This window comes from Euwallacea fornicatus, chromosome 14 (genome assembly GCF_040115645.1).
Source record: "Euwallacea fornicatus isolate EFF26 chromosome 14, ASM4011564v1, whole genome shotgun sequence".
In the NCBI taxonomy this organism is placed as follows: domain Eukaryota; kingdom Metazoa; phylum Arthropoda; class Insecta; order Coleoptera; family Curculionidae; genus Euwallacea; species Euwallacea fornicatus.
The window spans coordinates 3,548,219-3,567,039 of NC_089554.1; the positions used below are offsets into that span (position 1 = coordinate 3,548,219).

At 38.0% G+C, this 18,821-nt stretch overlaps 2 protein-coding genes across 5 annotated transcripts in view; one reads left to right on the top strand and one right to left on the bottom strand.

The window, feature by feature from the left end:
• The window catches only part of srl (spargel), a 129,334-nt gene that overhangs the window by 61,294 nt on the left and 49,219 nt on the right, over window positions 1-18,821 (bottom strand). For all 4 annotated transcript variants that reach the window (XM_066289810.1, XM_066289808.1, XM_066289809.1 and 1 more), the window contains one exon: window positions 16,530-16,605. The gene's annotated coding sequence lies outside the window, so the exon portion shown is untranslated. The remainder of the gene's footprint in view (window positions 1-16,529; window positions 16,606-18,821) is intronic.
• Window positions 2,017-18,821, top strand: part of LOC136343224 (dopamine receptor 1-like) — a 145,970-nt gene continuing 129,165 nt past the window's right edge. Inside the window, exons 1-2 of the mRNA XM_066289814.1 lie at window positions 2,017-2,133; window positions 9,961-10,061. Of these exons, the coding sequence (XP_066145911.1) occupies window positions 9,984-10,061 (78 nt within the window). The 5' untranslated portion in view covers window positions 2,017-2,133; window positions 9,961-9,983. The remainder of the gene's footprint in view (window positions 2,134-9,960; window positions 10,062-18,821) is intronic.

Here is an 18,821-nt window from a genome sequence, read left to right on the forward strand (position 1 = left end):
GGACAAATTTCTAATACTTTACAGAAACCTCCCCTCGGTGTAGCTGTCCCTTGATATGGTGAAGTGAACCAAACCTTCGTGCCACCTGACGCGCTACTCCCCAGCTTAGGATAAAGGAAGTTTTTCTTAACCAGACAGTTCATGTAAATCTCCAGATCTTTCATCAAACATGGTTAGGATACCTTCTCCTTCCTCAATATTAGTACAGCCCTTGGCAATGTCACGTGTTGATTTAAAATTACTGTCATACGTTATAAGCGGTATTCACTTCGCTTCAGCCATACTCCTAGTAGTCATAGGAATCACATGGTCAAAAACTCCTGGGCTTCCAATAAACAACGACCCGGTTTGCATAGTGCACGGGATCTTCATCATTTTCCAATCATTTTGGGATTGACAGGTTTTCGACTCAAACAAACATGGCTTAAGCTTATACACATCGTCCTCTTGATCTGCATTCTAGGAGGGCTTTTGGTGACACGTACACTGGCTGCTGTACTGGATCTCAAGATAGAAATCACAAGCTTCCTCACCAATGCGCACCTCACGAGGCCAAAAGACCGAATTGACCACCGCATGGTAGACTTCCAGTCATACTTGCAGTGTGGCGGTAACGGCCTGAATAGTTAGTTCTTTCTATGAGTGATAATTGCTAAACATGATACACAGTGTACTGGCTGCAAGTAGATCATCTGAAAAGATGTCTTTCTTAAGGATTTGATCTATCTCTCCGAAGGTAAAATTTTGGTACACCCCATTTTTTGTTTTCGATGAAATTAGCGGAAAAAAGTTTAAGGGCCAAACCTCCAAACTTAGAAAATGTAACTTAACTGATACCGGAATGTTGTGCTCTTTAACCGAGAGTTTGCACTAAACTTGCAGCCTTCAAAGGCAGCTGTCGGGAGACGATCCTGAGGGAGCTCAAAGAGTGGACAAACATAATTTCGGCTCTAACGATAATTTTGAATCTCGCAATAATTGCTGCAGGGGTTTCAAGTATCGAAGAGATGACTCAGTTTATCTAATAAATCTTTCGTTTGCCTCCGATGTTTAGTGTTTATTGTAATTTTGCATGTGTATTGTACAGGTAACAATATAAATTGGGGTCATAAATTTCGATACATGGAAGGAATACTTTCATGCCGGTATTAGAGCTAATAAATCAGACAACTCGGATGCCTTGGCCAAGATTATGTGAACAAAATTGTTAGGTTGGGTTAGTTCTTGAAAGGACTAGTACTAATTATTATAAATCGAGGCGAACTCTCTTCGGGTTTAACGCCCTCGAAAATTGCTAGTTCTGTACTGATTTATGGAGGGATTAGGAAATTGTAAGTTAATTTATCTTTTAAACTAGGTCTCATCCAGGACCTCGATAACTAGCCAGGTCCCCAATAAAGACTCGCATCTCAAATCAAAGTTTTCTCCGCTTTATTGGGAAACCTAGCACTGATTTACATAATTACTTTGCCGGAAATTCATGTGTACTTTAGCACTTTGATTTCCGCCAAAGTGAGGAGGCAATAATGCGGCATTCAACAGAGATTGCACGGTACCACCATCGAACATACATTGATTACGGAACGAGCAATCAGTCGGCCGCAACAACCCGCAGATACTTAGGGCCTGATTTAACGCGAACATGCCACATTTCGTCCAATAAAATTTTTTGACGAGAAATGCCTTTTCCGCTGTCACGTGTTGCTACGGTATCAGAACCCTCTATGCCAATTTCCGTCGCTTTTACATAACAAAGAACTGAAAATACAGCTTTTATTAAAGAAATCAGTATCAAGATGGAACAAAAGTAAAAAAACTAATTTAAAATTCTCCCTCAGGAATACTACATGCCCCAATTGACAATGAAGACTTTCAGGCAGATTTCCGAATCCAGATAGTGCAAAATTACGGGCTTAAATGCGGGATCAGACGGTGCGCCGAAGAGCAAAAGCATCAGGTGGAGACGACCCTCTTCGTCCACAACTGGAAAACTGGAAAACCAGTTTTGTCGCGACCGTCGCGCCCTACGTGCTCCTGGAAATCGCACCCTCCGAGGTCCGAACGGGTTTACCAATTTTACGCTCACGCTTCTCGTCTTCGGCGAAAGTTTGCGAACTTTTAAACTGCGACAAGGTAATCTCGTAAAAGGGTTTAATTTTTTTAAAAGGTTCCTTGTTAGCACTGAAGGGGTTGATCTACGAGACTGATGTCCTCTTTGGGAACTAACTTTTGATTATGCTAAAATTATTTAATTTTAGCATTAATGCGTACCAACTTCCTCGCCAATTCATTAAAGAAAATCTAGGGGATATTTAGGCACTTCGGGTCAAAGATTTTCATCGAATTAAATCGCTTAAAGTAGAACGATTACAAAGCACGTCCATTTTGTCGATATTTCGTTTTAAAATTTGATTAGAGCGATTTCTCAGATCTAATTGTTTCCGAGTGAAAACTTCGGGACGTTCATTGGAAATGATTTTCCGCTAGTCTTCTCCGGTGCTACGCCATTTTCGTGCCTTGAGGTGAACTTTTAAAGGAAGTGACATGGAAATCCTGTAGATCGACGTCGAGAATCTCACTTAATCGACAATATCGACAATACACCTCGTAGAGGAAACAAAGGCCGTTTGAAGCTGTTGTTTGAAAGTCTATGAGAATATTGCTTGTACGCCGTTGTTGGATGGAAATTTCTTTGGAAGAAGCATTGAAATTTAATCCCCGCAAGGCATTATTTCAGGAGAAAAATCGATTTTGGTTAATCTTAATTTCGCAGTTTCATATAGGCAAAAAACGAAGGTATTTCTAATTAAAAATTCATCAAATTGCGATTTGAACAAGTCACATATGATCAAAATAAACGACTGGATAAATCCTTTACATCTCTGATATGGTTTGATTGGGTACGGATTTTTCGATTATGGTAATTGGCTTGATGTTAAAATATTTGTAATGTGCAGGATAATGGCACGAGGAATTAGTTTCATATTCGAAATTTTGGATTTTGTGTTAGTGCATCATCGTCTGTTATTGATTTGATTTTAGAATTGGTCGCATTGTATTCAGATTCACGTTGATGGCCCGTCTTAATCGATTACTTCAAGCCCAATCAAAATATTTCCAAAAAGGTTTCAGTTCCGGAAATACTGGCCGTTGGCTCCATATTTTATTTCTCTTAATGGAAGAATTATATTTTTAATGCGTATTTGTGCATAAATTTAATTTCCGTTTTGCGCACATATCGCAACTAGACAGATGCTCAAAATCTAGAGATATTCTAGATTCTATCAATAAATAATTCTCTTGCATTAAAACGAGCCTTGAATATGCTTATGACAGTTATTTTTATCTCAACTTGTTAAATGCAAAGCTAAGGTACATATCTGCACAAAACACCGTTTACAGCTGAACGTAAAAAGCGATTGTTATGCGAAAATTAAATTTTCATAAAAGAAATTATTGAAAACTTAAAAAAAATATACAAATTTAAAGTTTAATACGGAATGTATCATTTCTGTTCATTTATGGTGGTACTATAACGCCTTTCCATGCTCAGGATCAGGTTAACCAAATTTAGCTGATTAACATCATTCCAGGCCCGTTGGAGAGCCTGAAACTTATTTGAACTAACCTGAACTAACTTATTTCGGCGTTAAAATTCATTTTAGTTTCGACAAACTCTTCTCTGAGAAGCATCGACAGTTGGGTTGAGATCGGAAGGGTGCTCGGGGCCAGTCTAAAATTGGAATATTTTGCTCCTCCATGAAATTTCCCATTAAAATACGTTGACTCTGTATGTGGAGGCGCATTATCACGAATTAAGATAAAATCTAGCCTGATCATATTTCTACATGGAACAACAACAGAATCTAGGATATTTCTAACATAATCATATTGATAAAAAAAAACGATTTAATAAAACAAGACTGGTTCTACGACCAAGAAAATTCTTGCTTACACCGTAATTGTGCTCGCTCTGTAGCTGCAAACTTCCCGTGTGTTCGACTCCGTGTACCAGGTGTTCTCCAAACGCGTACTCTTCGAGAATCTGGATGCAAACCGAATCGAGACTCATCATCAAACAAAATGCTTCTCCACCGATCCGGGCCCTATATCACATGGTTTTGAGCACATGCTAGTCGTGCGGCGTGATTCCCACGGTCTCGAGGTTGCCATTTGCAAGGCCTTCTGGAAACTAAATTACCTTCCTCCATCTTCTGTAGATGGTACGTCTTGGAACAGCTGCATTATCAGTTCCATGTTGGTGATAAACTAACTGGGGTGCAGTTACATTTACAGTGTAATTTCTTTGAGCTTCCAATTGGGCGTAACGGTCCGTACGAGGAGTTGTCACCCTTAGCCGATCCAAATTTCGCTCTCGTACGCTCGGAATGGTTCCCATGGTACCGACAACCGTTACCGTTACCATTATTTTACAACCGTTATTTTATTTACACTTAAATGTCTAGACATTCTTAAAATGTAATGAAAACCAAAAAAACTGCAATTCAATCATTTCAATGCTAAATTTAATGTTGTTAGTCCATGTACCCCAAAACATTTTTTTATACAGCACTGTTTACAAATACCTACTAATTGTATGTTTACATTAATAAACATTGCAGATATCGTGATACGCTGCATACAAAACTGTAAAACTGATAGAGAAAATGTTATTAATAAAAATCTTTAAAATGCTTTGATTCTGAATGCGGATTTCCGAGCATACAGGGCGAGTCAACAAAAATACAACGGTCGATTTTGATTTTGTGCCGTGGTTCTTTGTCATTTGTTCTTTTCTAGTTAAACACTGTGTACAATTGTAGACAGACGCTATGCTGTTTATCCATAGCTAAATATAGTAGTTTTGCAAATATTCAAGTATAATACCGTATAAGTAGACGAGCATATAATGAAGGCAATCATCCTCGATTGCCCACCGGGAATGAGATCGAAAGAGAAAAATAATTAAATATACCCACATGCATCTTATTTTTGCTATTAGCACTAGAACGAATGCCACCCGAAACAAGAAGGACACGCTCTGAAACCGCAGCAATCCACCCCTGAACTCAACCACTGAAGCGACTTTCTCAATATGAAATCTCAAGCATTTTCCTCTGGTTTCTCATGCAACTTAAACAGATATGTGGACGTGTTATTGGTTAATTTAATTCTTCTTGTATGTAAATATCAAGACACGTCCCAAGACTAAAGCCGAAAGCTAAATAGAAAGTTTATATCTTGAAGCATGTTGGAGCAATAATATTTACATGTAATTAACATGTAGGCATTTCTTCGGCCCCATATTCCATCTTTCGCTTATTATAAGAGCAAATTGTAAACCGCGATACCTCAATTTTCCAGAAATTATTTGAAACTTTCTAAACTCAGATTAAAGTCGGCAATTTAGTCGCTAATTTAATATGCCACTTGAGCTTTTTGAATCATGTTGGAATTAACGCAGTTTCTAAGTTTTCGTTTTCAGCTTTAATGGAAAGAGAATCTCAAAATGCATCGAACGTTTAATCTGAAGTCGACATGCAGTAGGTAGAAATAGTGTCACACGTCCAGGCGAGTGCCATTTATTTGCAGTTTTCGTGATGTAAAAACAACTTAAATCATAAAATTTAATATATTCGTGTAAATAAGACGTCATTGCACATATTTATGAAAAGTTTAAATGGGAAACTGTCTCTTTCTACCAGGAAAATAAAGAGAATCGTCTTTAGGTTTGTCCAAAAAAGTCTCCATATCCTGAGGTTTTTGGTTTATTTCTTTGTCAAATCTTCTATGTGGAAATTCCATTTATTTGCGATGAGTCGTCACCAGTTAACTTCGACCCAAGATGGGGAAAAATACAGCTAAAAACAATGGTTATGGACAAAAAAGGAAAGAGTTTAGCGAATATGTCAAAAAGTTGATAATCAAATATCATCAAAAAGAAAAATCTTATGGGAGAATATCAGAATGCGTTGAGATAAGTTGTGTTACCATTCAGTTCTTCATGCAGAAATACGAATCAACAGGATCTGTTAATAATTTAACACGTTTTAGAAGACCACGAGAAACAACACAAGGAAATGAATGTTTCATTCTACTACACATCAGAAAGGGTTCCAATGTGGTGCACCTCATCTCGCTTCAAAACTGGAACAGACAACTGGGCAAAAATTGTTTTGATGCATGAGACCATTGGATACCATATCAAAAGAACAGGATTCCACGGGGGAAAACCAACCAAGAACCTTTGGATAAATAAAATGCACAGGAAAAAGCGCATTGCATTCACTCTTGGACACATAAAAAAAGCCACGAAGTTCTGGAAGCAAATTATTTTCTCTTAAGGGAGCAAATATAATTTATTTGGATCTGACAGTGCCCATACAGACAGTGTGAAGAAACCTGGGGGAAACACAAAGAAACGCAGTTTGAGACCAATAGTAGAACATGGTGGCGGGAACGCAATGGTCCGAAGCTGTTTGACAGCAAAGGGTGTGGTTAATTTAACTTTTAATGAAGGAAATATGGATAAATTCATGAGTAAAAATGTCCTGGAAATCAATTTAAAAAGTGCTGCTCAAAAGCTTAGACTAGAAGAGAGTTTTTACATTTAATAGGACAGTGACCCCAAGCATTCATCAAAATTAATTCGAGTGGTTGCTATAATCTGCAAAATTTAACTTGGAACATCGGAATATCTCGAGTACCAGGCATCCCATGAACAAATGTTTAGTATCAAGTTTTAATCGCTCTGAGGGGAAAATGTATTGGTGTTAAAGGTGGTTTTCCTCCACCCTCCGTGTGGGCGGAGGGGGGGCTAACTTTTTAATTTCAAACGGCAACCCAAATTTTTCTTACAGATTCGGATGGTGAAGCTGAGAATAAGAAGCATTTTTTTTTTTTTTTCGATTCATGCTAGAAAACACTGTAATTGACGGAATTTAATTCGAAACCTCCGCTTTCACGAAATTTCTACGGGAATAAAATGTCACAAATAAAACATCCACTTTTGAACGTACGGTTGTTAATGCTGCTTCACGATGGAGTGTTTGACCGTAGAAGAGAAAATCGAAATGCATTACCGGAGTGTTAAAATTCCGCATTCGTTTCGCCAAGTTGCGCACCAGCATCCTTGGACAGTCAACGTGAGGTGTGGAATCATTGACAGTAAACTTATCGACCCCCACGTAATTGAAGGGAACTCGAATAGTGAAATGTACTGGGATATGTTGGAAAATGAGCTGTCCGTATCATTTCAAGACTTAAAGTTGGAAGAGCATCAGAACGTGCGGTTTCAACATGACGATTGTCCAGCCAATTATTCTGCGAAGAAACGAGAAGTCTTTATTCGTAATTTTAACGGTTGATGGATCATCTGATTTGGTCCGCTCAATTAACCTGCCAGATCTCCAGATTTGACTTCGTCGAATTTCTCTTTGATGAGATAATCCAAATATCAGGTTTATAAATACCAACGACACGCGAGGATATAATTTTGCGTTTGCGCTAACACTCCCGAAGATACACTTCGTAGATGCGGAGGGTCCTTTAAAACACGTGTAAATAAGGGCATTGAAGATCGCGGATACAATTTCGAGCATTTGCCTTGAATAAAAGCTATAAAAAAAAATCAAGTTTTTATTCATTCTCAAGCAGATATCATCGAACCTCTCAGGAAATCACAAACCAAAGAGACATTGAATTTCGTCGATTACAGTATTTTCTAGCATGGACCGAAAAAAATTTTCAGACGAATTTTTCTTATTTTTAGCCGAATTATTCGAATCTGTAAAAAAATTTGGATCGCCGTGTGAAATAAAAAACTTAACACCCACCCCGTCTACACAGTGAGCAGAGAGGAATCAACTCTAGTACCAAGGCACTTCCCCCTTGAGTGATTACAGCTCGATACTAAATATTCCTTTGTAAGATGTCTCGTACTCAGAACGTTCCAATTCCAGGTTAAATGCTACGCACTGTATAATCCACCTCAGTTGTTAAAAGCACCACCGCAACTCTCTGGTCACAATCGGACTGGGCACTTACAAGAACATTTGGAAAGACAGAGAAGAAATAGAGAAATTTCGCATAGAGAAGAACTTTGCAATATATTTTTTTTAATTGAATGATCCAAAATACCTGAAAAAACTACCTATAATTTGTGTGGTCTATGTTAAATTTCATGGTTGTTAGGGTCTTAAAAGTTTGGTTTTCATAGGGTATTAGTATTTTTTTGGATATTCGCGCGGATATACAAGGCGATTCAAAATTTAGTGTAACTATTTTAAGAGAGTTTTTTTGGGGTGAAAAGAACATTCTTTATTTCTATAAACTTGTGTCCAAACATGCATCCCTTCGGCCCGGAGTCGTCGAAAGTTGTGTGAAAAAAAGTGGATCATATCAAATCGTGATCAGAGTAACCGATCAAATTTCATAAACAAATGCAAGCCTCTTTTTTTTAGGTGCCCTGTTAATTTTTTGCTTCAAAAATCATTTGAATCCAATTTCAGAAGGGTTTGGACGGAGGTTTACATGTTGCACGGCCCACATGTGAAAATGCCAAACTAAAAAACTTGTTGGGTTGCGGCTCTTGATATTTTTGCTTATTTTCTGCTGAAATTACATCTAGATAAGTTCCGAAGCAAAAAATTAATAGAGCACCTAAAAAAAAAAAACAAAGGCTTGCAAATTTCCATGAAATTTGACCGGCAACTGTGGCCACAATTGGATATGATTGATTTTTTTCGTCCAACTTTCCATGATTCCACCTCCGAAGAAGTGCGTTTTAGGATACAGGCTTGTAGGAAGGAACGGTCGCATTTTGACCTCAAAAATACTCTGTTGAAATATTTTCATTCAATTTTGAATGAGCGTGTATAAAATTTTTATTATTTAAATTGTTTTTAAGTTATGAAAATTGCAAATGCAGGGTTGGCCCGGGTGTATGAATACTGTTTTGACCTATCGGACGTCCATGAAATGTTAAAACGAAGCAAATAGCTACGTTCACTTGTGCGAAATTGTTTTATGGCGTATGAAATAGGGTACAGTCAGGATTAGGAAACATAAACGGCAGAAAGCCCGGGTTATTACGTTTATTTTGAGAAAGTAAACTTCTTGAGAACTATGTGAAGGTTGGTTTAAGGGAGATATTTTATGTCGAGAGGCTTAACTCGCAACGATACGTGTTAACTTCACCTCGAGAAAACAAAAATCGTGTTCACGTTCTTGCCGATTTGTCAATAGAGTAAATTCCAAACTCGTGCAATGAGAAAAAAATTCTCATAAAAAGAGTCTAATTAATGGATTTTCGACACGAAACAATCCAATTTTAATGGCTTTGCTGCTTCGAGATTCTAGCGAAACTGTACCTCCAAAAAGTCTTGCGAATATAAAGGGACGTCCATGGACAAAGAACACAGTGGAAAACTCCTGATAGAAGAAACCTAATAACGTATTTAATGGCCACTTCCATGCAACAAATAGTCCATTGAAATTCTGTTATTAAATTTATTTGGCTTGAAAAAGGGCCGGCGAAGTAGAAAATTGATGGAACCCTCTTTAGGTCACTAGGACGTGAGGTATGACAATATGAATCTTGTCGTTGTCCAAATAGTAGTCGATTCAAAGGTGTCTTCAGCGCATACGTCAAATTTATCACGGTAAGGGGCATCGGAAAAACCCATTACATTAAAACTGGTATTGGTATTCCCGCGAACTGCCATTTTCCGGTAGTTATAGGCGGCAACCCAATTACTTACTTTCATTAACAATTTAATGAAGAACATACCTCCTGATAGCGCCGGTTTGATATTCCGCACTCGTTTTCTTAAATTATTAATAACGGAGGCCCAGACAGTCCGTCCCTCAACCTCGCCAATAATAATGAATTTACATTCGCAAAAGAGAACTGTGTTAAAAAAAACTTCACTGCAATGAGCTATCAATTTATTGTTCCAGATGGATTAAAATGTCACCATACAATGGATTTCTACACGATAATGGAGAATAACACGGACATAACTGACACGGAGGACAGAATGAGTGCAAGCGATTACAGGGTAAGTGTAACAAAGGCTTCTCTTTCATACGTGCATTCTTACAATACAAAACGTGAGAGTCACAAGCTATGGAAGCATGAGGGTGCTCGGCATAATGCAATATTCTCAAAGGAGCGAGAATTTAATCGTTTAATCATTGGAGGCTAAAGGTAAAGCTCAAACTCAACTTAGAGGCCTCGTTGTCGTTGGAGGCAAAGTTAGAACAAATGAGCCTTTATTAAAATCTTTGCTAGAGCGGAAGCGATGTAGAGACATACTCACACATCTGACAGTGATTTATTGTTGTAGTATGCATTAAAGTTTACTGAAATCATTAATAACAACTCTTCAAGGTTGATATTTATTATGGGGGTAATGCATTACATGTGGAGATAAGAGTTGGACGACGGATTTATGAGTTATGCCTATATTTTGAAAGGGTAAAATAGAGATAATAATATATTACACATCAAGAGACTAAACTAGACCTTTTAATGCCTCGGTGATATAGTAGTAGATAGTGTGCGGTAGTAAAATGATTAAGTGCCGCATTAAAACCAAAGTCGTGAGTTTCGATAACGAAGACGATGCAGAAGGAGGTGGCGCAGCACGTTTACGCAGGGAGTGAAAATTGAAAGAAACCCTTATAGCAAACTTCTCCAAAAATCACCTTTTCTGGCATATTATTACGTCCCTCCTCCAGAAGAGATATTACCTCATGAGACCTATGCATTTTGTCTTATTACGTGAAGCTTGGCTGGTATTGAGTGTACAACTTTGCTTTCGTCGCTTTTTTCCAAGTTTCGAGGTTTTATTTAAAAAAAACGGGTTATGCATTTATGATTCAAATGATTAATCCATCACTGGCCACTACCTTCTCCCGTCTTTCGAAGAACACATGAATTCGGTCTTGAAGAAACTGGCCATCTCTTAAAGCAATCCACGAATCGAACCACTGTTCTACGTCGTCATAAGACCAGAAGTGCTGATCACTCCGACCATGTGCCACTGATCGAAATAAGTGATAGTCAGAGGGAGCAATGTCTGGAGAATACGGCGAATGGGGTAAAACTTTCTATTACACCGTTTTCAAGTATGTCCTGACTTCTTTCGCAACATGGAATTAGGGATTGCCATGCTGCAATTACTTTATTGTGATTATTCATGTGTTACAGCCGTTCGTCTTTTAATGTTTGGCTCAAACGCATCAATTGAATTCGATAATGACCGTCTGTGATTGTTTCAGTAAGTTTGAACAACTCATAATACACTATGCCGAGCTGGCCCCACCGAATGCAGAGCATCACCTTGGAGCTGTGAATGTTCGGTTGGGCCGTTAACGTGGAAACACGGCCAGGATATATCCATGATTTTCTGCACTTGGGATTATCGTAACGAACTCATTTTTGCCCTCAGTCTGTTCACAAGGCGCTTTGAAATTGCTCGTTGAGTCACCCTTAATGATCGTGTCAATTCTTTTTAACTTTCACACGAGTCTCCATTAAGCATCTTCAATTGGTTTTCTTTTGCGTTTGTATTTTCATTCTGTTTCTTCTAAAGCCCTCTCTCTTACAGCATTATGCCGGTCTTCAACCCGAAAATCACCGTTCTCCAAGCGTTGAAACCACTCACGACATGGTCTTTCAACTATAAGTATTTGAGAGCGTTCGACGAGCTTCAGGCGCAGATTACTTCATATTGAAGCAGGAAATTAAAAGCTCATGCAAATGGCGAGAATTTGGTTCGTAAACTGACATTTTTAATTCTCAATAACTTGATGATGCACACTCGAATCGACTAATGTTTCTATGGGGTTATGTTGAGGGATTCTCAAATTCATGGCACGCCATCTGTGAGTAATTTATACTGCGTGGCATGGAAAAGAGAACATCCCGTAAAAATGGTTTTGTTTAACCAATTTTGGCCGTGTACATTTGCATATGGAAACACAAAAAACGATTAAATTTTGATCCATGTTTATCAATGTATTTACAAGTTATTAGGATTTTTTTACTGTAAAAATTGCAATCACATATCAACAATATAAATGCAAAATATCATTTATTGGCGTATAGTGTGCATAAAAAGTGCTTTTAAATTAATCAAATATGCCTAAATGCAAAATGCTGTGAAATTTTCATCAGCTCAGCATGTTTAAAAAAGGTCGAATTGTGGGTCTATGGGAGGCTGGCCGTCATTTACGGAAATCACCACTAGAACCAGAACCGTAGTGTATGGAATCTGGAATGGAATAATATTGTGTTTGGTGACGAATCCAGAGTTTGCTTGGGTATGCATGACGATCGGGCAAGAGTAAGAGGAAGACTGGGTGAAGGACGAGATCCTAAGTTTACAATACAGAGACGTGTCGATTGGACTGTTGGGGTAATGGTTGGGGGTGCTATTGCATAAGGTAACACGTCACCTTCACATTTTATTAGCGACGGTATGACAGGCCAACGATACATCCGAAACGTCATGGAACCTCATCTTATGTCTTATCTAGAAAATCTTGTATATCCAGTTTTCCAGTAAGACAATGCACGACCACATGTGTCTAGAGTGATTATGGACTTCTTCCAACCAAATGCAATCAATTTTCTACCTTGATCACCTCGATCTCCAGACCCCTCACCGATTGAACATGTATGGGATATTGTAGGTAGAAGTTGCATAATTTACCCCATCCTCCACAAACCCTAGCGGCGCTATATCATGCTGTCCAGTTAACATGGAATGAGGTCCCCCAGGAAGACATCAATTCCCCCATTAAATCTATGTCTAGACGTGTATAGGAATGTATAAGACATCGCGGAGCACCGGCAAATGATTTTTTTTTCTTTTTTACAATTAAATTTGCTCAATTCTTTAATGAAGCATTTGTTTCAGCCTAAGAAACTCGCGTTTCCCAAATTATTTAAATGAAACCATTTTTACGGGGTGTTCTTTTTTCTATGTCACGCAGTATATTTCGGCCACCACATACCATTAAAGCTTTCTATTAAAAAAAAATGGCGGAAGCAAAGTCGTACACCTATTATTATGGAAATTTTAATTTATTTTTTACAGAAGGTCACACATACGTAACTTGCACGAAAGTTGACGGTTAAATTGACACAGCGGGTGCAGAGAGTGACCCTTTACCGCACACTACTGTCGCTATTCGTTTGCCTTGAGGTGTTCGGGCAGGGGGGCAAAAGATCAAATTAAAGAACGACTCGCGGAAATCACCTTTACCGCGCACATTGCTGTAAAGTTATTTTATTATGCAAAGGCGGTAAAGTACCATAACGGCCACTTGCACCAGGATTACTCACGTGCCAATATTTCTCCCATTGGCAGCGAAAAATCGACTAAACGTGCTGTGCAAAATCGGATTGCCTAGGCATTTCCAGAGGTTAAAAATTGCGATTTTTTCATCCACAATCGATTGTTCTTTTTTCCGATTCTATTGCCTTATTGCGGCGAATTGCTTTGTCCGATTGAATGACTCTCACGCAATTGAACAAGAAACTGTATAGAAAATTTCCTAATCTAAAACGAGCTCCGTGGTTCCCTGGAAACTTTGAGGACGAACACTGGCACATTTTTCAAATTTCGGGACGCTACATTCGGTTTGAATCATCATGTAATTAAATGATAATGAATCGTGCCGAAATCAATATCCCTAGGGCTTATTAAAATTCCTCGGCTTTAAAGTAAACTTTAGCATTAGCATACCGTTCCTTCTACCTGTCTGCGGAAAGCCCCCTATATAGGCCACGTAGCAGCAGGTGTTTTGAGGCAAGACCTATTTGAATCGGACAGAAATATATCGGCTAGGAGAATTTCTCCCCTGAATAAAAAAATGTCAGGAATGTCATGTTTGAGATCGAAATTGGGCAATTTCGCATTAATAACGCATACGGCGGTCTGGTCGTTAAGAGTCAAGTACTTTAAAATGTTTGGAATAATTTAACAACATTAAACGATTATTGTAATTATTATTTTGTGCTGAATCAAAAGGGTAGTTGGAAGGATCGAAAACGTGTAATTTCCCATTAATAATACATATGGCAGCTTTGCAGTCGTTGCAAGCTAAGTGCTTTGAAATGTTTGGCATAAATTAGCAAGTGCTGATAATAATTTTATGCGGAATGAAAATCATAGTGGCACGATTTCGTTAAAACTTTATTTTTGTCCGTGTCCCTCATCAATACTAATTAGCCGTGGCTTATCAGCCTTCATATTCTCATCGATAGTTCATGGTGCAATAGTTAGTTCAAAAATAGCACATTCATCCGTGTTTCAACTACTAAAGTTGCCGGAACACGCTACTGCTCAAAGTTTTATCCATTTTATCTCTCTATACCGATACATTATTAGTTAGGTTTCCAGGAGCGACCTGCAATACCTAACTGCATGTTAATAAATTATACACTTAGGTTGGTTTTTACGGCAGCAAAGGCATTAACATTACGGGTGCCAGTAAAAGTTTTCTTAACGAAAATAAAGAACGGAAAGTTTTCTGAGAAACCCCGAACCGGCAACGATTTCCAAATGATCTAGTTGAACAATAAGTGTGTTAATGGTTGGCGATAATGCATACTCGATCACGGTTCTTAAGTACATACATTTGTTTATTCTCAATCATTAGTCATCGTTTACCGCCCCTTAACCTAAACGAGGAGCCATAAGAAAAATTTGCTGCGGTCGTCAAAAGGGGAAATATTATCAATGCGCGTGAAGTTGTGAAATAGCCATTTTGTAACAAGCCGTGAAATTACCTGGCATCGTTACGATTTTGTCAATCCACAAATTCGACTATTTCCATATTTTGCGCCCTACACACTTATAATTTGCAGATCTGCTGCTTTCAACGTGGGAACCACGCGGTACCACGCACGGAACGTCCATAGTTTCTAGAGCCAACCACGGATGGGTTTGCCCTTCCTATTTCTACCTTTCTTTTACGATTATATTTTCACTCTATCTACGTCACAGAACTGAGAAACATACGCGAATAGAATTATTTTGGATACGCCTTTGTCCTCTGCGAAAGTTCAAGGCTTAGTGTTTCGCTCTTTTCTAGAAAATAGAGAAACCCCAACTGGTTTTTGAATTAGATATGAGTTTTTTAGAAAATCTCCTAAAACCTCCGTGTGCCTTATGCCAAGGAAGATTTCCGTACGTGTACTAATTTGGAATACCGGTGTATTACATCACTGCGGGGTACATTATACCGTGCGGCTCTAAGCTGTGCCACCCCCCCCCCTCTCTCATTCACTTTTTAACAAATATTTATTCTTTTTTTAAATTTAAAAACAGCATGAAATGGGACAAAAAAATTCAGTTAAATAGTATGTGAACACTTAAAAAAACTTCTTTTTTTTGCTTGAAAGTTGGTTTTCGATTTTGTAGTCACAGTTTTTGGTTAAAAAAAAAAGAATAAATACATGAATAAACACAATTAGAGACTACTTGTGAGTACAAAATCGAAAACACAATTTTTTGTCAACAATCAAGTTTTTTTTATTGTTTACACACCATTTAGCTGAGGTGGTATTGAATTTTTTACGAAATTTATTACTGTTTTTCTCAAAACCTAAACGATAGACTTTGAACTACATTACACCATTGAATGTAGTTTTAGAAGTCCTTTGTTGAGGTGTCTCTCGACCTATGTTGCAATTTTAAAAAATCAGCCATTTTGCCCTACCGGCAACCTAAACAACATTTCGAAAAATAAACAGAAGTCACAAGGTAATATTATTTATATATATTTATGTACATTTTTTGTCTCATTCTATGCTGCTTTTGAATAAAAAAAAAAAGTTAAAAAGTGAAGTGAAGGGGGGGGGGGGCAGAATTTCGAGCAGCACGGTATATAAAGGAAATGGTACTTTTTTAAAGATTTTTTTTATTAGAAAATACATCCCTAAGAATTCGTTCTGTAAGAATTGTTTTTAATTGTGCTTAAATGTGTGAAACGGTGAAATTAAAAAACAGGGCTGTACCAACATAAAATGTATCATATTTGCAAAGGCTACATCTCAATTAAATCGAAAAAAAGAGGTTTCATAGTCCAAGTCGAAAAAATCCTGTACCGTATTTGACATAAAATCAATCTCAAGATCCCCATGGGCTTCAGTCTTACGCGGAACAATCTTGTGCAATATTTACCCCTGAGCGATCACATTACATGAACTTCTACATACTTCTCGATAAAGCCTAAGGGCCACTTTTTGGCTCCTGCTAGAAAGGTTATACTTTCGCTACCTTTAAAACAACATTTAAATCTTCATCTAAGCCAAATGAGCCAAGTCTTCGCAACTGTCCTCTATTTTTAATCGTGGCAGAACATGCCATACCCCTATTTTCCGAAATTCCATTAGGCCCCTACAAAAATATCAAGAAAACCCCAAAAGCAAACCGAACACGATCCAACTTATTGCTGATAATTTATCCCAACATTAAAGATTTTATCAACCTCTATAAAAGTGATCTTACCTCTAGCGCGGCATCCTCTATAATCTCCGTAGGCTCGTCGTTAATGAGGACCGAGAATTCTGGATATCTAGCATTTCTGGAATGGAGAACGGTAATGTTAAGTTTAATTTGATTGGCAGGGGATCGGGGGACCAGTGGGACGAAACGTCATGATATTCGGAATGGACAATGTTAAAATTGCATTTGTCTAAAAGCTGGAGATAAATACGAGGTAGGCTGGAATAGGTTTTGGCGAATTTACAATTATCAAAGTTTATCGTTTAGTTATAATCAGTATCGACATTTTGGTGATGAGGGGATGGGGGATACGGCCCGGGGCGGAGGCCTATCCTGGTCGGCGCATTTTCTGGGGGGTACAGGGGCGGCGATTAAAAGTTTTACTCGAGACCTGAGACTTGCTAAGGCCGGCCCTGGTTATAATGTAGGTAAAGATTTGCTGGAGCATTGATTGAAGAGTGTGACCTAGATTGAAATCAATATATTTAGTTATCTGCCCATAAATTTGTGAAAGTTGTTCGAGGAATGAGTTCAACAATTTTTTTCCAGAATTACCTTAAAGTTTTCAACTTATAAACTAAACCTGTTACCATGTCAAAGTAACTAACTAATTGAAATTTTGGAAATTCCTGGCCTTTGTTCTCGATGAATAATAAATAGTTGTGATAGGGGCAAAGGCACTGTGTTATGAACTGAGCGGCTCAGAGAAGAGATTATTAAGGTAATCTCACATAACTTTCGCATATTAGAGGATTTTGCGTGACTTAAAATAAGGCTTTAATGGATATTATTCTGTAAATAAGTTGGGGAGACATACCTTTAAATTTAAGCGAAGGGCCCTAAATTAAATATAAATTTATACGTTTAACGTAGAACACAAGAATACCCCTATGATCATTTGATTTCAAGTTATGCGTGATCAAGAAGAGACAGCTTCTCTCCAAATGAACCCGCGTAAATCGCCTTTGATCACACTGATTGTGACATGTCCGTGGTGTTCCGCACGGACAGGATTTTGTTCGCGTCTCTTGCATCACAATTTGCTTTATTTTCGTTTTGAAATGAGAATGGGGCTCACAAAGAAAATCATTTAAGTCATTTGAAGGAAACAACAAGATTTTTCCTTTAAACGCGATCACTGGTACCTGAATTTGGAAAACAGCAATCAACGATCAATGCGGCCGCATAATCCTAACAGACCGAGCTTCCAAGGTTTCAGCCGCATGCATGCATATGCATATATGCGTGCATTTGAGTATCTAGATATTTACATGATAAATTCTGATAAAATAAGGTTAACAATATAATGTCTCCCTGTATTATACCTGTAAAGTATAGACTGCAAAGCGAAATGAACTAGGGTGGTAGGAAATTAAACATCTTGTAGCATGTATAGGATTTGTCTTCTATAGTCAATCTACTTATCAACTTAGCAAATTCTAGACTTAAGTGGTTATTGCTATATTGATTTGCTTCATTTAGACTGTTAGATTTGTTCAAACTTCCTAAGAAACTGTCTTGGAACGGCTTAGGAGCCCTTCTGGAAAAGTATTCCTCGAACCGTTCTGGTACGGTTTCTGTTGAACTTATGATAAACCCAAAATCTAGAAGGATTGTTACGGTTAAGTCCGTCTTGAATTTTCAATGTTATTAGCTACCAATAGCGAATTGTGAGAAGCAAGTACTTGGCATTTAGTGGAATCGTTCGCCCTTTCTGTACCATACAACTTAGTAACAATTAATAACAGTTACGATTGTTTATACAAAGTGACTCGGGAGGATTGTGCCAAACTTCAGGATCGTATTGTACACGAAAAATAATTGTAAGCACAGTCACGCGTTTTTATCTGATTTTCATTCGTTTTCAAGTTACAGGGTAAATAAAATGGAAACATAAAATTTTTAAAATTCATAAATTTCATAAATTAACATTTTGGTTATCATAACATTGCGTTAATAAATGGTCAAAAATACTGCCACTGAGTTCTAAACACTATCTACTTCGTCTATGAAGAGCATTCGTTGCGTCCCTGATCGTTTCATATCTTTTCTGATATCAGCTGCAGCATTTCTACAGCGTGCATCTCTAGTATCCACTTTCACCCTGTATACCTTATTTTTAAACTAGTTTCATAAACAACGGTCTAATGGGGTGAGATATGGAGATCTTGGGTGCCAACTAAGAGGACCACCGCAACCAATCCAACGCTCTGGGAACCTTTCGTCTAAACGTTGTTTAACTTGTCGAGCGAAATGCGCAGGTGCTCCATCCTGCTGATAGTAGGTTTGTATTTG